This window comes from Mesoplodon bidens (assembly GCF_964165515.1).
Source record: "Mesoplodon bidens genome assembly, chromosome: 4".
NCBI lineage: Eukaryota > Metazoa > Chordata > Mammalia > Artiodactyla > Ziphiidae > Mesoplodon > Mesoplodon bidens.
Window position 1 is genome coordinate 43,833,530 of NC_138160.1, and position 27,396 is coordinate 43,860,925.

Sequence of the window (27,396 nt, forward strand, 5' to 3'; positions counted from 1 at the left end):
CTTCTGTGTGAGAAAATGCAAATTCACATTTTAAAAATGGAATTAAAATTAGTTCCCTTTAATAGAGAGCTCTCCTGTATAACTAATGCTAAGGAATTTCCAAAACTTCTAGCCTACAAAGTTAACATTCTTGATTTTTATTTTATTTTTTTAAATAAGTGCATGTTTATGGTAAAAATAAAGTGAGGATTATGAAATAAAAATGAGCAAAATATTTATCCCTTTACTTGAACTATTGCACTACTGTAATGGAAAAGTAAGTTTACTTGGAATTTTGGCACATGTAAAATTTAAATGTTTAATATGTACACACTTAAAGCTTAGTTTTTATTTGAATTAAAGCAGTGAGTTAACCTGTATTCATAGTGAAAGTAATACAAGTTTAAGAAATCATTTACCCTTTTTTCAAAATTTCACTTTTGTGAAATTCATAAGATTAGGTTCTATACAGAGTTATTTTGGTTTTTAAATCATGAATCCTGTATTGATTTGTTCATTTATGGGAGGGAAATTCTCACATGGATTTTTCCATTTTTTTTCCATCTGACTTATAGTTTTGTTGTTTATCAAATCTTTCTTTCATCTCTGGAGATCATGATGGTAATTTAGGTGAACGATGCTATATGCTGTAGTAATGGTGTTTCTTTGAAATTTGTTACTGTGACTTTCTATAAGCCAGCAACTTCTGCTTCTCTAAGTGAGATGGAAATACTATTTCCATTGTCCTGGGACTCTTGTTAGGCTGTTTGAACAGCATTCAGTTTGGCACTGCTTGTTGCAGGCTGTTATTTCAGAGTACATTGTGTTCATGGTGGTTTAGTCTACTAACTTTCTACTAAATGAATTCATGGTTAGAACTAAAGTAGTTTACGGTAAGGGTCTGTGGCTAAAAATATCCTTGTGCAACATGGTCTGTATTTCTAATTATTGAGCTTGAGAGAAAATAATAAAGTGACATTGAATTCCAAGGTGTATTTGTATTTTTCAGAGCGTGGTGTCGTATGGGAAGAAACTATTATTTTGCTTCCTGATAATGTTCACTATGTCTTTCTTTCGGCTACTATTCCAAATGCCCGGCAGTTTGCTGAATGGATTTGCCACTTACATAAACAGGTATTTTCTTTCCCTTTTTTGATGTTTTCAATATTTAAAATGTTACAAGTTGGCCTTACTATAGCCTGTACTTCGTTCCTGATGCTGCCTAGAATAAAGAAGACATTTTAATGTGAAACTACTTGTTAAATCAAGCAAGCTTATCAAAATAAACCGACTAGTTTTTTTATAAGTGTGAATTTTCTGAGTCCCATCTCAAACCCAATACATCAAAATCTCTGGAAGTAGGATCTTGGGTTTTGAAATCTTTAACTTTTAAACGCTCCCAAATTGATCACGATGACCTGCCAGGTTTGGAAACTATCTGTTCGTACAATGAACCACGAGTACACAGAGAATTTTCTCTAAGACCTCGGTACTGGGAAAAAGCTGGGCATTTCCTGAGAGTGTGATTTGATTGTTTTCATGTGAATGCAGACTTTTTACTGACTGTATTTCCTTTTTGCTTTTCTAGTCTAATTTTAGCAGCATTAAAGGACCTTATAACAAGCTTTTGTTCATGTGTACTAAATTTATTCTTGGTTTTTTTTTTCTGCCCTTATTTTTCCATTATACCAGAATGCTGACAAATTTTTTTTTTATCCATTTATAAGCTCTCTAATGGTATTTTTGTAACATCCATGTTGCTTCTGTAGGATAGAAACACAGTGGATCTTCTGGAGGAGTTAGATCAACCTGCTGTTTTAGTAAGGCTTTGAAAAGTCTCTGGGCTAGAAAAGTTCCATTTTACCTCAGGGAGCATTCTGTGTCCCCATTACTGCTGCTACGGAGAAATTGAAGTCTTCTTTAATTATGACATCACAGGTCTAGGGTATGGATCCAAGATCATATGGAAACTCAAATCATGTATTGATATTTATCCCTGATTAGGGAATTAGTAAAATTGAACAGATGGTAGTATAATTTGATAGACCTCATTTTTCCCCATTTTTCTCTTCCTGACTTAAGGGTTTTTTTAAAAAACTTTTTTCTTTTTGAAATGTTGAATTCAAAAGTTTGTCTCCTTAAGGTGTTTTAGGTAGGTCATATACATGGTATTATTTTGAAGAAATAAAATATATGGTTAATTAGTTTTCTTTGTTTTTACAGCCTTGTCATGTAATTTACACAGATTATCGGCCTACTCCATTACAGCACTACATTTTTCCAGCAGGGGGAGATGGTCTGCACCTTGTGGTTGATGAAAATGTAAGGGAGTAATTATAATTCTTATATCTATAATATCATACTTTGCTGTTTATACCCATTTTTCTTTAAACTAGAGAAGAATGGCAGAAATCCGGTTTTTTTCTTAAGTAGTTTTGTGGTCCAGAGTTATTGTTGTTTTTTTGTGTATGTATGTTTATGTCAAAAATTATATTTAAGACTCGTATTTTTTAATGCATGGATTAGCTTTCCTTCCTTTTCCAGTATTTTTTAAATGCCTTGAGAATAAGGGGCTCTGGACATGTTTTAGATATCTTATGTTTTGCTTTTCCCAGTTATTATATTAAATTATTTATTATTTAAGGAGCTCTGTTTTGAGGTATGAAAAAATATTTGCATTATGATTAGGTATTAAGTTACACAGAAAAATTTTGTGATTCCAGGGTGACTTCAGAGAAGATAATTTTAATACTGCGATGCAGGTACTTCGAGATGCTGGTGATTTGGCAAAAGGAGATCAGAAGGGGAGAAAAGGAGGAACAAAAGGTGATTTGGAACTTTGTTTTAAGAGAATTTTACATGTAAATTGTATTTTCAGGTTACATTTTTTGGGGTTTTTTTATTTAACTTTTTTCCCCTCAGGGGGCTGTATAAAGAGCTAGATAGTGTATGATAAAATTGGATGAATAAAGGTTTAATCTCTTTTTCCTCTATGACATTTACTGAGATATAGTTCATATACAATTCACCCATTAAAGTATACAATTCAACAGTTATTAGTACATTCACAGAATTATGCAGCCGTCACCACAGTTTTTTTATTGAGATACAATTCACATATCATAGAAGTCACCATTTTTAAGGGTACAATTAAGTGGATTTTAGTATATTCACAAAATTGTGCAACTACTATCTAATTCTAGAACATTTTCATTAACTCAACAAGAAACCCCATACCCATTATCAGTCATTCTTCATTTACTCCCAACCTCTTCCCCACCACCCCTCAGCCTTAGGCAATCACTAATCTACTTTCTATTTCTATTTTCCTTTTCTAGAAATTTCATATAAATGGAATCATAATATATATGGTGTTTTGCAACTTAGCTTGTTTTCAAGGTTCATCTATGTTATAGCATATGTCAGTACTTCATTCTTTTTTATGGTTAAATAACATTCCATTGTATGATTTTACCACATTTTATGTATTCATTCTTCAGTTGATGAACAGTTAGGTTGTTTTCAACTTTTTGATTGTTGTGATTAATGCTGCTGTAAACATTTGTGTACTACCAGTTTTTGTGTGAACGTGTTTTCTTTTCTCATGAGAATATACCTAGTGCAATTGCTGAGTCATATGATAATTCTATGTTTAACCTTTTCAGTAACTGCCAAGTTATTTTCCATAGTGTCTGCCCCTTTATACATTGTCATCAGAAGGATATGAGGTATCCATTTCCTCCACATCCTTGCCAGTACTTTAATGTAGCCTGTCTATTTGATTATAGTCATCCTAGTATGTATGAAGTCATATCTCAGTGTGGTTTTTATTTACATGTCTCTGTTGGCTAATGAAGATCCTGTGCTTACTGGCCATTTGTTTATCTTTGGAAAAATATCTGTTCAAATCCTTGGCCCATTCAAAAATTACACTGTCTTTTTGTTGTTTAGTTGTAAGGATTCTTTTATACTCTAGATACTAGACCTTTATTAGATATCTGATTTGTAAATATTTTTTTCCATTCTGTGAGTTAGGGTTATCTTTATTATTGTTGTCTGTTGAAGTACAAAAGTTTTAAATTTTGGTGAAATCCAGTTTATCAGGGTTTTTTTTTCTTTTGTGGCTTATGCTTTTGGTATCATATCTAAGAGTGCTTTGCCTAACCCAGCATCATGAAGGTTTACTCCTGTATATTTTTTAAGAGTTTTGTAGTTTTAGATTTTACATTTAAGTCTTTAATCCATTTTGAGTTAATTTTTGGATATGGTTTATGTACCTATTTTGCAGGACCATCAAATGTGTTCAAGATTGTGAAGATGATTATGGAAAGAAACTTTCAACCTGTAATTATTTTCAGTTTTAGTAAGAAAGATTGTGAAGCCTATGCACTTCAAATGACCAAATTAGATTTCAACACAGGTACTATATAATTTCAGTATAGTTTTAATGTTACGTGAAAACTAGTGTAAATATATTTCTGGTAAGACATTTTTGTGTATTGCTAGAATTTGCAGTTCACCTTACTGTTACAGCAGTAATTACATCACATTTGTAAAAACTTTAAGGCCCTCAATTTATCATTTCTTTTCCTTTCTTCTGTCTTTTATTGGAAGGTAAGTATAATACATTGTTCTATATAAAACCCAAAGACCCCTAGTAAGAAATATTAGACTCATACCTTCTTATACTTCATTGCCATAGCTCTTTGGTTATTGTGGTTTTCGGTCTGATTACTTAAGATTAGTCTCTTGGTCAGACTACCTTCTGTTATGTTTCATTCTTCTAGAAATCCAAACTGGGAAGACCTGCCCCTGTACCTAACTGTGGTATAATTTTTGAATAAAGTAAAATAACTTCTAGCAAATGAATATATTATTCTCATTTATTAACTGTAAATATAACCATTTAAAAGTCACGCAGCTAGATAGTAGCATAGCCTAGGCAAAAATTGCAACATGCCAAATAGCAACCCAGTTGTCATTCATTTCAGCCTTTTACATATTTGATCCTGTGCAGTGAGAAGTAAATAATATATTCAGTCATGCAGAATCAAATTTCAGTCATCTTGTTTTCTTTATCAAGGCACAGAACTAATCCCATGATTTTAAAGCTAATTTTTACTTTTCCATGGGTAAAAAATAACAAATGACAGATAACCCATATACCCTCCTAAAGCCAATAATATTTTTTTTTTGACTGAGTGAATTGCTCTACTTAGAAATGTTTTCTTATAACTACCAGTGCTGTATGTGCTTGATGTTGCAAGGTTATATATTGATAAAGTCAAATATTTATTGACAGATAGTCACTTTATAAGCAGGCAGTGTAATGGTTAAGAGCATAGGCTTTGGAATTGCTGATGTAACAGTTAATACCAATGCCCATTATTTGCTCAATGCCTTACTTTCCTTAATAGTGAGCAATAATAATCCCTGTGTCCTGTAATTTTTTGACTTAAATATTGCATGTAGATACCTAGCGTAATTACTGTTACTGCTTTTATAAGATAGTACTTTTATTCATGGACTAACTCTGCTAGATCTGTTTTGAAAGGCAATGAATTTTATTAAATAATTATGTAGAAAATTTGATCTACTTTACCTTCTGCCTATGTAAAATCATGAGTCTTTACTTTTACTCTTTATAGACTCTTATTCTTTGCATTGTGTGAAATTTGTTATCACTGACTCATTTAGATACTTACATACCTTTGGGTTTTCTCTCTTAGATGAAGAAAAGAAGATGGTTGAAGAAGTATTCAGTAATGCAATTGACTGCTTGTCAGATGAAGATAAAAAGCTCCCTCAGGTGTGTGTTTATTGTCATTAAGTAGACTGTGGCTATTAACAGATAGTATATATTCACTTTGTATTTCCTGGATTTGTTACTATATTATATATTGCACTGTTTGCGCACTGCAGTAAATATGTTGCATTGTGCACTGAAATGATACCTTGATTCTTATTTTGAACTTCTAAGAAGGTGACAAAAGGAAACATTTGCTGCCTTGAAGAAACTTTTCTCTGAAAGCTAGCATGATCTGGAAATTACTGCTTCTGTTCCTAATACTACAAAATTTTTAATGCTGATTTTAAGTCAATGAATTTCTTAATTCATAAGGCTACCAGACAAAACAATTAGAGAAAACCTAAGTTTAGTGAGAAATTTGATTTCTACTTTGCTTTAATTAATTAAAGTGGTTTTTTCTTTTGACTATTAGAATTGCCTTAGGAGTTCTAAAATACACTGATGCCTTGTTGCCACTCCAGAGATTCTGATGTAATTGTCTGGTGTGTGTCCTGATCATTAGAATCTTTCAGAAACTCCCCTGGTTGTTCTAATGTGCATCCGAAACTGAGAACTAATGCTTTAGCCCAACCTAATACTATATGAAAGTTTTATTTTGTGAAAAGAAAAATTGGAGGGGCATACTCTGCTTACAGATGATTGCTTTGATTTGTGTGGGATTTATGATAAGACTGCAATTGCATGTTTCTTTGTATTTAAAATGATATTTAATTTATGAAATCTTACTGTAATTTTTCTTTCCAGCTGAATTATTAGTATCTAAGAGCTTGAGCCATGTCTTTATACATACTTGTTATCCTAGCACACTTCTAATAGTAAAATTTAATGGAATTTAATAGTGTTAATGAGAATGAACTCTTCAGTAATTCATTTGTTTTTAGATAAAGTACATATTTATATTAAATATGCTTTATAGTTATTTATTTTCTTTTGGTTTGAGTTGGCCAGTATTTTTTTTTTTAATTTATTTATTTTGGCTGCATTGGGTCTTCATTGCTGTGCACAGGTCTTCTGTAGCTGTGCCGAGTGGGGGCTCCTCTTCATTGTGGTGAATGGGCTTTGCACTGCGGTGGCCTCTCTTATTGTGGAGCACGAGCTCTAGGCGAGCGGGCTCACTAGTTGTGGCTCCCGGGCTTTAGAACACAGGCTCAGTAATTGTGGCTCACTGGCCCAGTTGCTCTGCAGCATGTGGGATCTTCCTGCACCAGGGCTTGAACCCGTGTCCCCTGCATTGGCAGGCAGATTCTTAACTACTGTGCCACCAGGGAACTCCTGGTGGTATTTTTTAAGTTCATTTCATGCAGATGCAAACTTTGCTATCATAACCTTTAATTTTTTTAGAGGAGATGAAGTAATACTGGAAAATTTGAATGAGGAAGCAAAACATTTATAAAGTTTATTTAAACATGCCTTTCATATTAAAGCTAGGACAGAATTATATTGTGTTTTAAGTTTAATAATTTGTGGGAATATGGGTTTGGTTTCTAGTTTTTCTGGAAAAGTTATATAAAATTTCTTTAAACAGCATTCTTTCTTGATTACCCATTTTTCTTAATTTTGTTAGTTTCACATTTTAGAAGTTCTTTTCCTCACATCTTTTTAAAAATAAAATTGAATCCAATCGTAGGTTGAACATGTACTTCCTCTTTTGAAGAGGGGCATTGGTATTCACCATGGTGGTTTACTTCCTATTTTGAAAGAAACTATAGAAATTCTCTTTTCTGAAGGATTGATAAAGGTATGATTTTATTTTATTTATTATGCCCTAAAATTGTGTTGTGTGAGCAATTTGAAAGTTATCAAGAACACTGTTTGTAGGCAACTTGTTTTTATTGTTATTTTTTAAGTAAGTCGAATGGAATGGCTTAGGTAATGATCTTATTTTTGTATACAGTGTTATACTTCATAAATTTTGGACTGTAGGTAAAAGTCATTTGTTTCTTTTCCTACTCTTAAAGTAAGAAATGGTATCATTACTGAATACAGTTTAGAGTTTTCCAGAGGGTGCTGTTTAATTTTCAGACCTGAAGTTGATACTGTAAGTGGACTCCATTCTGTATACAGATTAAAAGGACTAGTTTAGAAAAGACAAGGAGAATTGCTGTTTAGACGAGTTTTTAGAATGTTCTCCTTTAAACCAAAGAGAGTCTAATTTAATTTTTAATATTATGTTGATGTCTGTACCCAGTAATGGGATGTTGAAAATGGGAAACAACTCCAAAATATAGTTGTAAGCCTTTGTATGACTCATAAATTATTTTATGTTTAAAAATCAGATTAGAGATTTGTCATGAGAACTTCAGCACTAAGTAGGATATTTAAAAGAAATTTACTCACCCTAAAGACCATACTTTAGGATTTTAGATAAAGAATTGGTCACTATTTGTACCTGGGTCCTGGTAAGGCCCTGTTGATGTCCTCATATAGATTTCATGTTTTGTTGAGACCCATTTTAAAGAATCTTTTAAGTGATACTTTTGGATTGTAGAATTCAAATAGAATAACTGTACATAAAGTGAAAAATTAAAGACCACCATTGCCCTTCACTTCCTAGAAATATCCACTAGGATACATACAAATAACATTTGATTTAATTTGTAAACAAAAGTGATTATATTACCCATGTTACTCAATTTCATCATATGCGTTGCTATTCATTCTTTTTAACAGATGAATAACATTCTGTTAAGTTGATGAAATAAAGTGTTTTTATATTGTTATCAATTGATGAAAATTATTTAGATTATTTAATACAGTACTTCAATGACTTAACTTGTACACATACCTTTGTGTGCTCTTTGGTAAAGTCTTAGATGTGAACATAAAGTGCCACTGATTTTGATCTCCCCTCAGAGATTTTAAAGGTGTCTCTAAAAATACTGCATCATCAATGAAGAAACCAGGAAATGTGACTGCGTTTAGAAAAATATTCTCCAGCCTAATAATGCTTTGTCCATTAGACCAGTAGTAGTCTCTCCAAGTTACCACCACTGGAGTTACAGAAAGAAAGACTATTTTCCCTGAATTAAAAAATTTCTGGGATGCAAGGGACATTAAATATTATAATATAAATTTACTATAATATACATAATTATATGTAATTTTAATAATTTTGTATATAAAATACTGAAATACACCTGGGATAGCATATCTTATTTTTGTACAATTTCATTAACAACTAATTTTTAAAATTAATGATTTATTTATACTTGAGTAATCTATTAACGAAACTAGTTTTTCAGTTTAAAATATGTGTTTAATTGTATATTTATTCATTTAGGCCTTATTTGCCACTGAGACTTTTGCTATGGGGATTAACATGCCAGCTAGAACTGTTTTATTTACAAACGCCCGAAAATTTGATGGGAAGGATTTCCGATGGGTAAGTAAAATAATTCATATATTGAAATAACTTTTAGCTTCAGTTGTTTTACCTAAGATGATTTTGGCTCATGTAGTCTTTGAGATTTTCAGTTCTAAATACTTTAAAACTTGTACCTGAGCGAATATGAGAAGTTCATCGAAGTTTAATTTCAGATCCTTTATATTTCTATCCTTTAGCCAAAAACAAAAACCAAAAACTACTTTAGGTGAAAGAGTTTGGTGATGAGGGATAGGTGTGCAAATGAGTCATGAATGCTTTAATGCATTTAAAATATGTCTAGAATTATTTATTTCTTCAAATTTTAAGTTATTTAAAGCACCTCTACTATAGTGGCTACAGTTGTAGCTCACTGTTTTACTCTTTAGGTTTAAAATAGAGATTTTTTTTTTTTTTAACAGGTTTGCACACATGTCTTTCCTAAGGCAAAAGTTGGGATCATGAGTGAAATGGTGAATTGGAGTAAAAATAAATCCTTAATCCAGAAGCAAGTAATCGCTTCTTACCAAACTTAAACTATGGGCCTAGAGCTATGGTAGATACTGAGGATGCTAAATTTAAAGCAAAACCAAACTAATCCCTACTGTGAAGAGACTTAGTGCAGGTGGAAGTTTATTTTATGGGCTCTGAGAAGTATGTGTAGGAAGAATAGAACACAAGAAAAGAAGTCATTTGTATATAAGTGGTCAGGGAGGCGTCATAGAGAAGGCCTCTATGTTTTGAGAAGGCCTCAAAGTTTTGAGAAGGCCTGAAAAACTTTCTGTAACTTGTGACTTTTTTAAGTCAAAAGAAGACTATTTCATGTAGAATATAATTTTTAATTGCAAAGTGGATAAAGTCTTCCATTATGTTTTATATTTTAAGTTAATGTAAATTTTAAAATTCTTCATCATCAGTTTAAAATTACTTAATTCTTTGAATAAAATTGATGCTACAAGAAAATAAATAAGTTTTTCATGACTTTACATGCTCCTTGGCATCCAGTGGACCCCAGGGAAGGGTATGTAGTAAAGTGGGCAATTGAATTTAAGAAAACAACCATTTCTTGATGATTCAAGATCCTAATTATGAAATCTAAAAATCATAATGTGTCAAAATGTAACGATGCCCTTGAGTGCTGTTGAGATTTTATTGGACTGCCTTTTTGAAATGTTCTTTTCTGATCTTTAAGGTTGGTCCCAAGTCGTTAGGTCTGTTTTTGATGCTATCAGTAATATGCTTTCTAGTAGCACAGTGGTTTGTAACTCTTCTTGAGTCAAACATTTTTGGAGAGTCCGAACATGCTGGACCCTTTCTACAGAAGAAAAGTATACATGTACTTATAGGTAAAACTTTGCCCAGTGTTCAGGTGGTTCAGTTTTACCCTGAAAGACTATGCATGGGAGGCTTACTAACCTTTCTCCCTTAGGTGGTTCTTAGTGATGAACGGACTCTTCCGAATGCCAAGGACATACAGTGAGAAAATAGAAATTGTGCTTTTTGTATGTGTTGATTTTTATATTAATCTCATTTGGAAATTAAGAAAATTTGTTATGATCCAGACAGAATTGGTATTTAATAGAGTTTGGGTCATTGTTTGCTTTCTTAAACTTTCCTGTTTTCCAGAATATCTAGTTCAAAGATATTTTTTATGCCAGTGAATTAGCCAGTATTTCTCTATAGCTATTTGATCATTTTGGATCTAAAATTTAGTTTTGCAACATAATTCTTAAGTGTTTTGCATTTTTATCTTTTTACTTAAACTTTCCTAAAAGTTCATGTTTTTAACCTTGTCTCCTGTCATGGAATGTGTAGCTTGTGCTTGTGAACTTTATGATAAGAATAATTTTAAGAATATGTTTTTCATCAGGTTTTCTCCTAAACTTTGCATTTTTAATTACATTCATTCAGATTTCCTCTGGTGAATACATTCAGATGTCTGGTCGTGCTGGAAGGAGGGGAATGGATGACAGAGGAATTGTAATTCTTATGGTAGATGAAAAGATGAGCCCAACAATTGGAAAACAACTACTTAAGGTAACAAGTTAAGCTTCTGTGCCTTCACCAGGAATTTGAGAAACATACTTCAGGACCACATTGAAATTAATTGTGTCAGTTCAAATACCTCTCTTGAGTAGATGAGTTAATTTACTAAACTATCTGGGCTTAGGAAGGTGGAAGAGGGTAACTGCTCAAATTGCTGATACTTTGCACCCTACTTTCTGTTCTAATAGGAAAAGAGCAAGTCGTGCAGTGGAGGGGATGGAGATCTGCAGAGGGCAGAAATATTTACTTTGCCCTCCAAATTTGAGATACCTCTATATCTGCCCACTCCACTGCACAAATCGCTTCTCACCTATCAGCACAGGAAGTAGGGCAGATGTTATCAGTATTGTGCACAGTTATCTTCCTATACCTTTGCAAGCCCAGATAGCTTCATAAATTAATTCTACAATCTACCATTCTGATTCATCCTGTTGAGAGATTATAATATCCCAATAATAAAGTTAAATTTATAAGCTTTATTTCAAATTAACCTGTTCATTCTGCTTGCTTAGTATTTGTGTTTTGGATTGTCTAAGATTTTTGTTTTATTTTGAAGAGCTTCCCAAGGAAGTTTGACCTGCCTGATTGCTTTCCTTCTCCTTCTCCATGTATTGATAGTAAGGAATTATTAAGCATATCCATAGAGAACACTGTCAATAAGATAGGAAACTTAACATGAACTAAAATATAAAATTAACTGCCAGCTGATTAGCTACTTAAAATAAATCTTCAAAACATGTTAAGACATACATAGGTCAATATCTCTGAAATATACTGTGGTCAACTTCTAAGACTCAGGAACTGCATGGAGAATTTGTGATATGGTTGTAGGAAGCCTGGTATGTTGAAGCAAAAATAGGTAAAGTTCTTTATTCTTTCTTTTTTTTTTTTAATGTTTTTATATGAGTAAAGACAAAGCTTATCTGTACATATTCATAGTGATCGTATGGTGTCTTATTTTCAGTTTTAAAGATTAACACTTGGAAACCCATCTTTAAGTGTCCATATAACTTTAATTCTTTGTGTAAGGAAAATGGTCAAGACTGAAAATTTGTGTTATTCTTTTCTTTAAATTTTGTCACATATAATAAACACTATTTTTCTTACCTCGTACTCTGTGTATGGAAATAATTGAGTCAGGAGGTAATATTTTAATGGCAGCATCTGGTTCCTTTAGTACAGATTTTTTCATTCCATTTACTTGATATCTCTAGATTTGTTACCCTGTAAGTGTAAATTTCTATTGTCTTTCATTTCATTAAAAAAAAGAGTTTTTAAATTTTATTGTGCAAAGAAAATTTAACATGAGATCTACCCTCTTTTTTTTTTAATTTTAATTTTTTTATTTTTTATTTTTTTGCTGTACGTGGGCCTCTCACTGTTGTGGCCTCTCCCGTTGCGGAGCACAGGCTCCGGACGCGCAGGCTCAACGGCCATGGCTCACGGGCCCAACCGCTCCGTGGCATGTGGGATCTTCCCAGACCGGGGCACGAACCCGTGTCCCCTGCATCAGCAGGCGGACTCTCAACCACTGCGCCACGAGGGAAGCCGAGATCTACCCTCTTAATAAATTATTATGTTGTAAAATACGTTGTTGTTGACTGTTGTATAGCAAATCTCTATTTATCTCACTTGACTGAAACTTGATGCCATTTAATTAGTAACTTCCCAATTACTCCTCCTCTCAGTCTCTGACAACTACCATTCTACTCTTTAAGTCCATGAATTTGACTATTTTGGATACCTCATATAAGAGGAATTATGCAGGATTTGTCTTTCTGTGACTGGCATGTTTCATTTAGCATAATATCCTCAAAGTTCATCCATGTTGTTACATACTGCAGAATTTTCTTTAAGAGTAAATAGTATTCTGTGTAGTTACAGTCCTCCCTTGGTATTCTCAGGGGATTGGTTCCAAGACCCCCACGTATACTGAAATACCAAAATGAGAGGATGCTCATGTCTCTTACATAAATGGCACAGTATTTGCATATAACCTATGCACATCTTTCATATACTTAAATCATCTCTAGATTACTTATAGTATGGAATTGTAAATGCTATTTAAATAGCCGTAAGTACAGTGTATATAGTTGCCTATGCTGCATGACACATTCAAGTTTTGCTTTTTGGAACTTTCTGCAATTTTTTTTCCCAAGTATTTTGCAAACCACAGTTCATTGAATCCTCAGATAGGGAACCCGAAGACACTGGGGAATGGCTGTATAGCCATATTTTTTAGCATCAAATTAGGATACTGTAATACTGAAAGAAGGGACTATTAATAATTATATCAATATATCAGGCATAAGTTGGGGTTGTCCTGGGGTCACTTGGATACAATGTTAAAATGCTATGTTGAGTTTAAGGTGATGGAGAATTCAGATAGGTGTATTCTACAGCAGTTTGAATATAGAAGCAGAGCTTGAGGTTGGAAATAAACATTTGCAATAATGAAGCCCCACATTTCTTAAAGGAGGTAATAGTAGAAAAGAAAAATAATAGAATAGTAAAAAGTTGGTCTGTTTGCAAAATTATGAAGTAGCTGAAGTTGTCTTTCATTCCTCTCTTCCCCAAGAATGTGATTTTCATACTAACTGCACATCTCCCTTTGGCCCTATTTTCAAGGAAAGTGGATAAAAATGAAGGTTTTAGGGACTTACTAACTAATCCCCTAGGGTAAATGGCTCTTGATTTTTCAGGAGTTAAGGAATAGCACCATTTGAGACTGTTGATAGTTCTGCTTCTTCTCCTCATAAAATCCTATATTCATACATTTATAATTCTGAATGCAATAAGGCTGGCTTATAAACCTCAATTTAAAAGCCTCTGAATACCCTAACAGTATTTGTGTATTTTGCTATTTAAAGATTTGCATGTTTTGTGACACTTCTAAATATTTCAGCATGTATCTCCCAAGAATTTGGTCATTCTCATTTGGGCACTACATAACCATTTTCAATCTTAGGAAGTATTTGCATTTAGAAAAAAGTATTCCTGGGCTTCCCTGGTGGTGCAGTGGTTAAGAATCTACCTGCCAGTGCAGGGTACATAGGTTTGAGCCCTGTTCCGGGAAGATCCCACATGCCATGGAGCAACTAAGCCTATGCGCCACAACTACTGAGCCTGCGCTCTAGAGCCTGCGAGCCACAACTGCTGAAGCCCATGCACCTGCAACCCGTGCTCCGCAACAAGAGAAGTCACCGCAATGAAAAGCCTGCTCACCGCAACGAAGAGTAGCCCCCGCTCCCCACAACTAGAGAAAGCCCACAAGCAGCAACAAAGACCCAACGTAGCCAAAAAAAATATATTAAAAAAAAAAAGAAAGGAAGGAAGGAAGGAGGGAGGGAGGGAGGGAGGGAGGGAGAAGAAAAGAAAAGAGAAGAGAAAAGAAAACGTATTCCTGAAGAAACAGTGAAAGAAAAGTTTAGATCTCAAGGAAGTATTTTGGACATAAACCTTGTTGCAAATTAAGGTCACACTATTGTAACTAGCCCTTCTTTGGTAACGGCCACAATTAGGAGGAGAAAGTGGAATTACCAAAGTGTTGACAAAGACTGGTCTGTAAATTTTGGGGAAACACTTAGGCAGTTTTATGTCATTTCAGGAAGCTGAGAGTTTCAAAATAACTAATTTTTTCTGAATATCATTCTGAAATTTAGTGTACTTATTAGCATAGGCTAGGTTATGCTGCAGTAACAAACCTAAATCTCAGTAACTTAAAGGTTTGTTTCTCTTTACTTGTTCATTGCACGTTTACAAAGGAGACTATGCTTATTATTGTTTAGGGATTCAAGCTGATAGAGAAACCACCATCTTGAACATTGGCAGTCACTGTGCCAGCAGGGAAAATGTAGCTTTTCACACCAGCAGTTAAATATTTGACCAGGAAGTGATACATCACTGAAACTTATTTGCCCTCCCCACTGAGGGCAAAATGTGTAATCCTGTCAAGTACCTAGAAGGCAGAGAGCTAAACATACTTGGCCAACAGTATTCTAACTACTACTGTCCTAGTTGGTGTTTTTTCCCTCCCTTCACTTTCCCAAAGATCAACTCTTTTATCACTTTGTATTGGTCATTTAAAGGAAAGAACTTAATACATTTCTGTAGTATTCCTTAGTGAAGACTAAACTGTTATGCAGTTCAGGAGGTTAAAAATACTTTTATGAATTTATTTTTAAAATCTACAACATTGACATGTTTTTTTCTCTCAGGGCTCAGCTGATCCTCTAAATAGTGCTTTCCATTTGACCTACAACATGGTCTTGAACTTACTACGAGTAGAAGAAATAAATCCTGAGTACATGTTGGAAAAATCCTTCTACCAGTTTCAGCATTATAGAGCAATTCCAGGAGTAGTAGAGAGTAAGTATAAAATTACCATAACAGCCTCATTTAGCTAGGGTAGACCAAATAGCAAAATTATGGTGTTATTGACTGCTTTAGCCATTGGTTTTTTTCTGGTAAGCCAAATCATTGTAACCAACTAGAACATTTTAAAATGAAAGAAAACACTATCAGGACATAATTCTATGGTTAATTCAAATTTAGTATAATTTATTGTTATAGACATATCACATGATAATTCATATTCATTAATAATATTCAAAATTAATATAATGCTTTCTAAAGTCCAAAAAGTAAGTGTTTTATTGTAACTATGTTCAAGTAGAATTGTGTATTGTGTGTTGATCCTTATTCTAGAAGATCGTGGCTGATTATCATATAGAACTGATTAAAATCTAAAACAGAAGCAAAGATTTAAAACTCTGGTTTGGGTAAATCTTGTAAAAACAATGCATAGTTGTAAAGAAAAAAAACCCAAATTTGGCAAAAGGTACAAAGGAAATTTAAGACCATTTGTAATTTCACACAGACAGCCACAAAACCACTGCTAACACTTCGTGGTTCTTCCATCATTTTTATTTTTCATACATATTTTTCATATTTTTTTCAAAGTCGGGATTAACAATGTTTTGGTAATAACGATGTTATTATAGTTGATATCATTTGTTAAACATTTATCATATGCCTAGCCTTGTGTTAAATGCTTTACATTCACTAACTCACTGATTCTGGCTTTTTAAAATTTAATTTCAATTATTCTTTGAAAGTATGGTTTCTAATAACTGCATAATATTTCCATTTTATGAATGTACTATGATTTACTTAACAATAAAGACAAATTTGAGATATCTTTCTATCACAAGTTGATAGGATACTACCACTCAATTTTATGCACTTGAAAGTAAATGAAGTGTAATAATATACCTTAAAAAAATGAAAAGGCTTGGAACATCCAAGTAACTTAAATTCTCATTTTTTTTTTTACCCTTACCTGGATGACATCATAATTATTTCCTCTTAATTTCTTTGGTCTTAATCAAGAGAGCTTCTTCTTCTTTACAAATTATAGAGCTGGAAGAAGCTTTGGCATCATTTTACAGACGTAAAAAAAATAAGGCATAAGAGAAGTTAAATCTGTATATAAGGTTACACGTTTGATTGATGGCAGGTTTGACTTGGACTCCACTTCCTAACTAACCCATGCTGTTTCTATTAAAGTGTGGGTCATCCGTTTTTAATATAACAAGAATAGATGTAGTAACTTCTCTGGCTGAAAAAAAGACAATGAAAAAAATTCTTGGGCTTCCCTGGTGGCACAGTGGTTGAGAGTCCGCCTGCCGATGCAGGGAACACGGGTTCATGCACCGGTCTGGGAAGATCCCACATGCCGCGGAGCAGCTGGGCCCGTGAGCCATAGCTGCTGAGCCTGCGCGTCCACAGCCTGTGCTCCACAACGGGAGAGGCCACAACACTGAGAGGCCTGCGTACTGCCAAAAAAAAAAAAGATTCTTAAGCTGGCTGATATTAAGACTTACCTTTGGACTTCCCTGGTGGCACAGTGGATAACAATCTACCAGCCAGTGCAGGGGACACGGGTTCAATACCTGGTCCGGGAAGATCCCACATGCAATGGAGCAACTAAGCCCGTGCGCCACAACTACTGAAGCCCGTGTGCCTTGAGCCCGTGCTCCACAACAAGAGAAGCCACCGCAATGAGAAGCCCGTGCACCGCAACAAAGAGTAGCCCCCGCTCGCCGCAACTGGAGAAAGCCTGTGCATAGCAACCAAGACCCAACACAGCCTTAGATAGATAAATAGATAGATAAGATAGATTAGATAGATAGGTAAATTTATATATACAAAAAGATGAGTCAGATTTTTTTTTTTTTCTGTTACACGGGCCTCTCACTGTTGTGGCCTCTCCCGTTGCGGAGCACAGGCTCCGGATGCGCAGGCTCAGCAGCCGTGGCTCACGGGCCCAGCTGCTCTGCGGCATGTGGGATCTTCCCAGACCGGGGCATGAACCCGTGTCCCCTGCATTGACAGGCAGACTCTCAACCACTGCGCCACCAGGGAAGCACATGATTCAGAATTTTTTTAAAAATTACTTTTTAAAACATTGAAGTATAGTTGATTTACAGTATTGTGTTGGTTTCAGGTGTACAGCAAAGTGATTTGGTTATACATATATATATGTATATATCTATGTTCCTTTTTAAAAATTCTTTTCCATTATAGTTTATTATAAAATATTGAATCTAGTTCTCTGCTGTACAGTAAAACCCTGTTTATCTAATTTATATATGGTAGTGTGCCTCTGTTAATCCCATACTCCCAATTTATCCCTCACCCACCCTTCCCCTTTGGTAAAGTAAGTTACTCTTTAAACTTCACTTTCTATTATTCTTTTGTAATGCCATAGAAAATATCCCAGATACAGCAGGGGATAGAGGGAGAATTCTCCAAGTATTTTCCCATTTATTTAAAGCCCTCAGGACTTTTAGCTGGGCTCAGATTATTCAATATGACTTTGAACAAGGCTGCTACCCACACTGTGAGCTTAAACATTGCCACCAGGACTTCCCTGGTAGTCCAGTGGTTAATACTTCACCTTCCAGTGTAGGAGATGCGGGTTCACTCCCTGGTCAGGGAGCTAAGATCCCACATGCTAAGATCCCACATGCCTCAGGTTCAAAAACTCCAAAACACATAACAGAAGCAGTATTGTAACAAATTCAATAAAGACCTTAAAAAGGTTCACATTAAAAAAAAATCTTAAAAAAAAAAAATTGCCACCATTTCTCCATCTCCTGTCCTGTGTCTCCCCAAGCCCCAACTGTTGTTGCTGTTGCTTTTAGTGTAGTTCTAACTGATTTTTTCTGTTTTTTGCTTAACAATGGTGTGTTAGTTTCTGCTTTATAACAAAATGAATCAGTTATACATAAAAATATGTTCCCATATCCCCTCCCTCTTGTGTCTCCCTCCCACCCTCCCTATCCCACCCCTCCGGCGGTCACAAAGCACCGAGCTGATCTCCCCGTGCTGTGTGGCTGCTTCCCACTAGCTATCTACCTTACGTTTGGTAGTGTATATATGTCCATGCCTCTCTCTCGCTTTGTTACAACTTACCCTTCCCCCTCCCCATATCCTCAAGTCCATTCTCTAGTAGGTGTGTGTCTTTATTCCTGTTTTACCCCTAGGTTCTTCGTGACATTTTTTTTCTTCTTAAATTCCATATATATGTGTTAGCATACGGTATTTGTCTTTCTCTTTCTGACTTCATTCTGTATGACAGACTCTAGGTCTATCCACCTCATTACAAATAGCTCAGTTTCGTTTCTTTTTATGGCTGAGTAATATTCCATTGTATATATGTGCCACATCTTCTTTATCCATTCATCCGATGATGGACACTTAGATTGTTTCCATCTCTGGGCTATTGTAAATAGGGCTGCAATGAACATTTTGGTACATGACTCTTTTTGAATTATGGTTTTCTCAGGGTATATGCCCAGTAGTGGGATTGCTGGGTCATATGGTATTTCTATTTGTAGTTTTTTAAGGAACCTCCATACTGTTCTCCATAGTGGCTGTACCAATTCACATTCCCACCAGCAGTGCAAGAGTGTTCCCTTTTTTCCACACCCTCTCCAGCATTTATTGTTTCTAGATTTTTTGATGATGGCCATTCTGACTGGTGTGAGATGATATCTCATTGTAGTTTTGATTTGCATTTCTCTAATGAGTAAAGATGTTGCGCATCCTTTCATGTGTTTGTTGGCAGTCTGTATATCTTCTGTGGAGAAATGTCTATTTAGGTCTTCTGCCCATTTTTGAATTGGGTTGTTTGTTTTTTTGTTATTGAGCTGCATGAGCTGCTTATACATTTTGGAGATTAATCCTTTGTCAGTTGCTTCATTTGCAAATATTTTCTCCCATTCTAAGGGTTGTCTTTTGGTCTTGTTTATGGTTTCCTTTGCTGTGCAAAAGCTTTTAAGTTTCATTAGGTCCCATGTGTTTATTTTTGTTTTTATTTCCATTTCTCTAGGAGGTGGGTCAAAAAGGATCTTGCTGTGATTTATGTCATAGAGTGTTCTGCCTATGTTTTCCTCTAAGAGTTTGATAGTTTCTGGCCTTACATTTAGGTCTTTAATCCAGTTTGAGCTTATTTTTGTGTATGGTGTTAGGGAGTGACCTAATCTCATACTTTTACATGTCCTGTCCAGTTTTCCCAGCACCACTTATTGAAGAGACTGTCCTTTCTCCACTGTACATTCCTGCCTCCTTTATCAAAGATAAGGTGACCATATGTGCGTGGGTTTATCTCTGGGCTTTCTATCCTGTTCCATTGATCTATCTTTCTGTTTTTGTGCCAGTACCATACTGTCTTGATTACTGTAGCTTTGTAGTATAGTCTGAAGTCAGGGAGCCTGATTCCTCCAGTTCCATTTTTCGTTCTCAAGATTGCTTTGGCTATTTGGGGTCTTCTATGTTTCCATACAAATTGTGAAATTTTTTGTTCTACTTCTGTGGAAAAGTGCCAGTGGTAGTTTGATAGGGATTGCATTGAATCTGTAGATTGCTTTGGGTAGTAGAGTCATTTTCACAATGTTGATTCTTCCAATCCAAGAACATGGTATATCTCTCCATCTGTTTGTATCATCTTTAATTTCTTTCATCAGTGTCTTATAATTTTCTGCATACAGGTCTTTTGTCTCCTTAGGTAGGTTTATTCCTAGATATTTTATTCTTTTTGTTGCAATGGTAAATGGGAGTGTTTTCTTGACTTCACTTTCAGATTTTTCATCATTAGTGTATAGGAATGCCAGAGATTTCTGTGCATTAATTTTGTATCCTGCTACTTTACCAGATTCATTGATTAGCTCTAGTAGTTTTCTGGTAGCCTCTTTAGGATTCTCTATATATAGTATCATGTCATCTGCAAACAGTGACAACTTTACTTCTTCTTTTCCAGTTTGGATTCCTTTTATTTCCTTTTCTTCTCTGATTGCTGTGGCTAAAACTTGCAGAACTATGTTGAAAAAGAGTGGTGAGAGTGGGCAACCTTGTCTTGTTCCTGATCTTAGTGGAAATGGTTTCAGTATTTCACCATTGAGGACGATGCTGGCTGTGGGTTTGTCATATATGGCCTTTATTATGTTGAGGAAAGTTCCCTCTATGCCTACTTTCTGCAGGGTTTTTTATCATAAATGGGTGTTGAATTTTGTCGAAAGCTTCTTCAGCATCTATTGAGATGATCATATGGTTTTTCTCCGTCAATTTGTTAATATGGTGTATCATGTTGATTGATTTGCGTATATTGAAGAATCCTTGCATTCCTGGAATAAACCCCACTTGATCATGGTGTATGATCCTTTTAATGTGCTGTTGGATTCTGTTTGCTAGTATTTTGTTGAGGATTTTGCATCTATGTTCATCAGTGATATTGGCCTGTAGTTTTCTTTCTTTGTGACATCTTTGTCTGGTTTTGGTATCAAGGTGACAGTGGCCTCGTAGAATGAGTTTGGGAGTGTTCCTCCCTCTGCTATGTTTTGGAAGAGTTTGAGAAGGATGGGTGTTAGCTCTTCTCTAAATGTTTGATAGAATTCGCCTGTGAAGCCATCTACTCCTGGGCTTTTGTTTGTTGGAAGATTTTTTATCACAGTTTCAATTTCAGTGCTTGTGATTGGTCTGTTTATATTTTCTATTTCTTCCTTGTGCAGTCTCCGAAGGTTGTGCTTTTCTAAGAATTTGTCCATTTCTTCCAGGTTGTCCATTTTATTGGCATAGAGTTGCTTGTAATAATCTCTCATGATCTTTTGTATTTCTGCAGTGTCAGTTGTTACTTCTCCTTTTTCATTTCTAATTCTACTGATTTGAGTCTTCTCCCTTTTTTTCTTGATGAGTCTGGCTAATGGTTTATCCATTTTGTTTATCTTCTCAAAGAACCAGCTTTTAATTTTATTGATCTTTGCTATCGTTTCCTTCATTTCTTTTTCATTTATTTCTGATCTGATCTTTATGATTTGTTTGCTTCTGCTAACTTTGGGGTTTTTTTTTTTCTTCTTTCTCTAATTGCTTTAGGTGTAAGGTTAGGTTGTTTATTTGAGGTGTTTCTTGTTTCTTGAGGTAGGATTGTATTGCTATAAACCTCCCTCGTAGAACTGCTTTTGCTGCATCCCATAGGTTTTGGGTCATCGTGTTTTCATTGTCATTTGTGTCTAGGTATTTTTTGATTTCCTATTTGATTTCTTCAGTGATCTCTTGGTTATTTAGTAGTGTATTGTTTGGCCTCCGTATGTTTGTATTTTTGTAGATTTTTTCATGTAATTGATATCTAGTTTCATAGCATCGTGGTCAGAAAAGATAACTTGAAACGATTTCAGTTTTCTTAAATTTACCAAGACTTGATTTGTGACCCAGGATATGATCTATCCTGGAGAATGTTCCAGGAGCACTTGAGAAGAAAGTGTATTCTGTTGCTTTTGGATGGAAGGTCCTATAAATATCATTTAAGTCCATCTTGTTTAATGTATCATTTAAAGCTTGTGTTTCCTTATTAATTTTCATTTTGGATGATCTGTCCATTGGTGAAAGTGGCGTGTTAAAGTCCCGTACTGTCAATTTCCCCTTTTATGGTTGTTAGCATTTTCCTTATGTATTGAGGTGCTCCTATGTTGGTTGCATAAATATTTACAATTATATGTTCTTCTTGTATTGATCCCTTGATCATTATGTAGTGTTCTTTCTTGTCTCTTGTAACATTCTTTATTTTAAAGTCTATTTTATCTGATATGAGTATTGCTACTCCAGCTTTCTTTTGATTTCCATTTGCATGGAATATCTTTTTCCATCCCCTCACTTTCAGTCTTATGTGTCCCTAGGTCTGAAGTGGGTCTCTTGTAGACAGCATATGTACGGGTCTTGTTTTTGTATCCATTCAGCCAGTCTGTTTCTTTTGGTTGTAGCATTTAATCCATTTACATTTAAGGTAGTTATTGATATATATGTTCCTATTACCATTTTGTTAATTGTTTTGGGTTTGTTATTGTAGGTCTTTTCCTTCTCTTGTGTTTCCTGCCTAGAGAAGTTCCTTTAGCATTTGTTGTAAAGCTGGTTTGGTGGTGCTCATTTCTCTTAGCTTTTGTTTGTCTGTAAAGGTTTTAATTTCTCCGTCGAATCGGAAGGAGATCCTTGCTGGGTAGAGTAATCTTGGTTCTAGGTTTTTCCCTTTCATCACTTTAAATACGTCCTGCCATTTCCTTCTGGCTTGCAGAGTGCTGCTGAAAGATCTGCTCTTAAACTTATGGGGATTCCCTTATATGTTATTTGTTGTTTTTCCCTTGCTGGTTTTAATTTTTTTTCTTTGTATTTAATTTCTTATCATTCAATTAATATGTGTCTTGTCTTGTTTCTCCTTGGATTTATCCTGTATAGAACTCTGTGCTTCTGGACTTGACTATTTCCTTTCCCATATTAGGTAACTTTTCAAATATAATCTCTTCAAATATTGTTTCAGTTAATTTCTTTTTCTCCTCTTCTTCTGGGACCCCCTATAATTTGAATGGTGGTGCGTTTAATGTTGTCCCACAGGTCTCTAAGACTGTCCTCAATTCTTTTCATTCCTTTTTCTTTATTCTGCCTGTGGTAGTTATTTCCACTGTTTTATCTTCCAGGTCACTTATCCATTCTTCTGCCTCAGTTATTCTGCTATTGATTCCTTGTAGAGAATTTTTAATTTCATTTATTGTGTTGTTCATCATTGTTTGCTCTTTAGTTCTTCTAGGTCCTTGTTCAAAATTTCCTGTATTTTCTCTATTCTTTTTCCAAGATTTTGGATAGTCTCTGCTATCATTACTCTGAATTCTTTTTCGGGTTGACCACCTATTTCCTCTTCATTTGTTTGGTCTGGTGGGTTTTTACCTTGCTCCTTCATCTGCTCTGTGTTTCTCTGTGTTCTCATTTTGGTTAACTTACTGTGTTTGGGGTCTCCTTTTCACAGGCTGCAGGTTCGTAGTTCCTGTTGTTTTTGGTGTCTGCCCCCAGTGGCTAAGGTTGCTTCAGTGGGTTGTGTAGGCTTTCTGGTGGAGGGGACTGGTGCCCATGTTCTCGTGGATGTGGCTGGATCTTGTCTTTCTGGTGGGCAGGACTGTGAGTGGTGATGTGTTTTGGGGTGTCTGTGACCTTATGATTTTAGGCATCCTCTTTGCTAATGGGTGGTGTTGTGTTCCTGTCTCGCTAGTTGTTTGGCATAGGATGTCCAGCACTGTAGCTTGCTGGTTGTTTAGTGGAGCTTGGTCTTAGTATTGAGATGGAGATCTCTGGGAGAGCTTTCGCCATTTGATATTACGTGGAACCTGGAAGTCTCTGGTGGACCAGTGTCATTAACTCGTCTCTCCCACCTCAGAGGCACAGGCCTGAAACACGGCCAGAGCACCAAGACCTTGTCAGCCACATGGCTTGTGTTACTGCAGAAATTATACTGGTCCTCAGAACAGTCTCTCTACAGCTTTGAGTGGAATTCAAACTTCAGTGCAATTTGTGTAAAAACAAGCAACCCAAGTTCATAGATCACATTGGTTTCCATCCACAGTGTTCAGGGTCCATGGAACTCCTGACCTGCTAGTGTTGGAGGGTCTCCTGCAGAGGTGAGGAGTGGCTTGGCTTACCGTGGGGACAAGGACACTGACCCTAATTTTTAAATGGACAAAAGATCTGAATAGACATTTTTGCAAAGAAGATATATAAGTACATTTTTTCATATAAGTACATGAAAAGATGGTTGGCATCATTAGGGAAATGCATATCGTAACCATATTGAGCTACCTCACACTTGCTAGGATGGGTATTTATTTTTTTAGGTAATTAACAAAATGGTGTGGTTGTTGTAAAAAATAGTTTAGCACTTCCCCAGCAACTTAAATATAGAATTACTGTAAGACCCAGCAATGCCATCCACTCATGGTATATAAGCAGAAGAATTGGAAATACGTTCAAACAGAAACTGGTGCATGAATGTTCATAGCAGCATTACTCACGGTAGCCAAAAGGTGGAAATAATCCAAATGTCCATCAACTGGTAAACAAAATGGTGTACCCATATAGTGTGATATTATTCCACCATTAAAAGAAATGAAGTACTGATACATGCCACAACATGGATGAACTTTGAGAAGATTATGCTAAGTGAAGGAAGCCAAAGACAAAAGCCACACATTGTATGATTCCATATATATGGAATATCTAGAATAGGCAAATTCATGCAGACAGAAAGGTTGCCGGGGTCTGGTGGAGAAAAGAATGAGTAGTGTTTGCTTAAAGGGTATGGAGTTTTGGGGTAGTGAAAATATTCTAGAACTACATGGTAGTGATGGTTTCATATATTGTTAGTGTACTACATGTCATTAATAGTGAATTTTATGTGTGTTTTACCCAAGGAAGAATAGTGTTTGTTCACAGTGGGAAAGAGGCATAATGGAATGAGTGAGGATGGGAGGTCAGCACTAGCTGCAAGAATTGGAGCAGGGAATGGCATCAGAGATGGTTAGATTAACTAAAAGGACAGTTGCTGAAAGGGGCTAGTGTTTTGGCCACTGACTGAGTAGAGAGATAACTGTGGTTGAATTTCCTGTGTTCTGTTTTAGGAGACATAGTCCCAGGTGGTGGTGCAAGCCTGATGACATTAACAAACTGGGTTTTTTGCTGAGTTTAAGCAGCATATTAGAAGATCCAAAATAGTGCTGTCCAGTAGAACTTTCTGTGGAAATATTCTCTCTGTGCTTTTCAAGTACAGAGGTCAACAGCCACATATGGCTGTTGAGCATTTGAAATGGTGCTAGTGCAGTTGAAGAGCTAAATGATTAATTTTATTTAATTTTAATTATTTTAAATTTAACTCGCCACATAGTGTCTAGTGGGTATTATACTGGAAGGTGCTGATATGGAACATTTCTACCATAATACAAAGTTTTACAGGGCAGTGCTTGTTCAACAGTGTAGGTCTAGAATTCTCAGAAATAGCCTTCTCCCCCTATCCACAGGAGAGAATTAACTTACCCGATAAAACCACTCCAGTTCAGAATCACCTTGAGGTCACAGTGAGTTGGGGAACTGTGAGAAGAGATAGAGAAGGTGAACCTTAATGGGGAAGGGAGAAACTAGACAGCATGTATTATGGTTGTCTCTGAATCTTTTTTTTTTTTTTTTTTTTAATTTATTTATTTATTTATTTATTTATGGCTGTGTTGGCTCTTCGTTTCTGTGCGAGGGCTTTCTCTAGTTGCGGCAAGTGGGGGCCACTCCTCATCGCGGTGCACGGGCCTCTCACTATCGCGGCCTCTCGCTGCGGAGCACAGGCTCCAGACGCACAGGCTCAGTATTTGTGGCTCACGGGGCTAGTTGCTCCGCGGCATGTGGGATCTTCCCAGACCAGGGCTCGAACCCGTGTCCCCTGCATTGGCAGGCAGACTCTCAACCACTGCGCCACCAGGGAAGCCCGTCTCTGAATCTTTTCCTCAAAGCTTCTAACCTAAACAGTCTGAATTTGTTCCCTACAATTGTAGTAGGAAAAAAAGATGTATCTTTGGTATAATTTACATAAGATGTATAATTTTGTGATGTTATATATGTGTTTTATTTACTTACAGAGGTAAAGAACTCAGAAGAACAGTATAATAAAATAGTAATACCAAATGAAGAAAGTGTAGTCATCTATTATAAGATTAGGCAGCAGCTTGCCAAATTGGGTAAAGAAATTGAAGAATATATTCACAAACCAAAATATTGCTTACCATTTCTACAACCAGGTCGTTTGGTAAAGGTATGTCATTATTTTTGTCATAAATTATTTCAATATTTAATATTTTTTGGATGAATCTTCCAATTTTTTTTCTTATCTTGGTAAAATACAGTAGTTTTTGGATCTATATTAATTTTATTCTTTTACCTGTTTCATGTGGCACTGATTAAGGAAGGAGGGGTCATGTGAAGGCCTTTTAATCGCTACTGATTTTCATTTGGGGGGATATAAATTGAAGTGGACAGTTTTGGAATTAACATGAAATATTTCCAGTTATGAAATGCTGTCCCAGAATAATGCAGTTTTAAGACCTGGATGAATTCATTAGCTATAAAAGACTTCAGATATTCTCCAAACAAATACACCATATCATTTTTAACATTTATTTGCCAACTGGGAGATTCCTGTTATTACTGTTCTGGAATCCCTTGAAATTTGGCAGTGATTTCTTTCTGTAGGATTAATTTCTTTTTTTTCCTTTTTCTTAAGTTTAACAGTGATCTTTCAAAAAAACATTTTATCAGGAAAACTCAAAGTTTTATTAGCCTATAATGTGGGCATGATATCTAAATTGCCTTTTGGACATAAACATTCCTTTTTACTTGCTTTACTTTCTTTTCAGGTAAAGAATGAAGGAGACGATTTTGGCTGGGGTGTAGTGGTGAATTTCTCAAAAAAATCAAATGTTAAGGTAAACTGTTGTCCTAAAAGTGGAATTGTATGTAAATTTTTAGTGAAATGTTTTTTCAGGCTCAGGAAATTGATCAGATTAGAAATACCATAACCAAAAAAAAAGAAAGAAAAAAAGAAATAGCATTACCTTAAGAGAAACTAATAAATTCTATATAAGGAATTAATTTTTTGAATAATCATAAATTTTATCCTTAAAGTGGTATGGTTATTTTCCTAACATTATCACAGATTTTAATTTCATGACAGTTTTACATTTATTCTCTGAGTTCACCAGTCCTTTTTATAAATTTACTGTTTAAATTGAATATTAGAAAAAATTAGCATTTGACACTGAAAATTGGAATTTTGATTCAGGTATAT

The 27,396-nt window shown here is 35.2% G+C and overlaps 1 protein-coding gene across 1 annotated transcript in view; it reads left to right on the forward strand.

Annotated features, from left to right (window-relative positions):
- Positions 1–27,396, forward strand: part of MTREX (Mtr4 exosome RNA helicase) — a 127,552-nt gene that overhangs the window by 42,168 nt on the left and 57,988 nt on the right. The window contains exons 8-18 of the mRNA XM_081231525.1: positions 989–1,113; positions 2,203–2,301; positions 2,703–2,805; positions 4,268–4,399; positions 5,709–5,788; positions 7,416–7,526; positions 9,069–9,170; positions 11,061–11,186; positions 15,413–15,563; positions 26,192–26,364; positions 26,966–27,034. Of these exons, the coding sequence (XP_081087651.1) occupies positions 989–1,113; positions 2,203–2,301; positions 2,703–2,805; positions 4,268–4,399; positions 5,709–5,788; positions 7,416–7,526; positions 9,069–9,170; positions 11,061–11,186; positions 15,413–15,563; positions 26,192–26,364; positions 26,966–27,034 (1,271 nt within the window). The remainder of the gene's footprint in view (positions 1–988; positions 1,114–2,202; positions 2,302–2,702; positions 2,806–4,267; positions 4,400–5,708; positions 5,789–7,415; positions 7,527–9,068; positions 9,171–11,060; positions 11,187–15,412; positions 15,564–26,191; positions 26,365–26,965; positions 27,035–27,396) is intronic.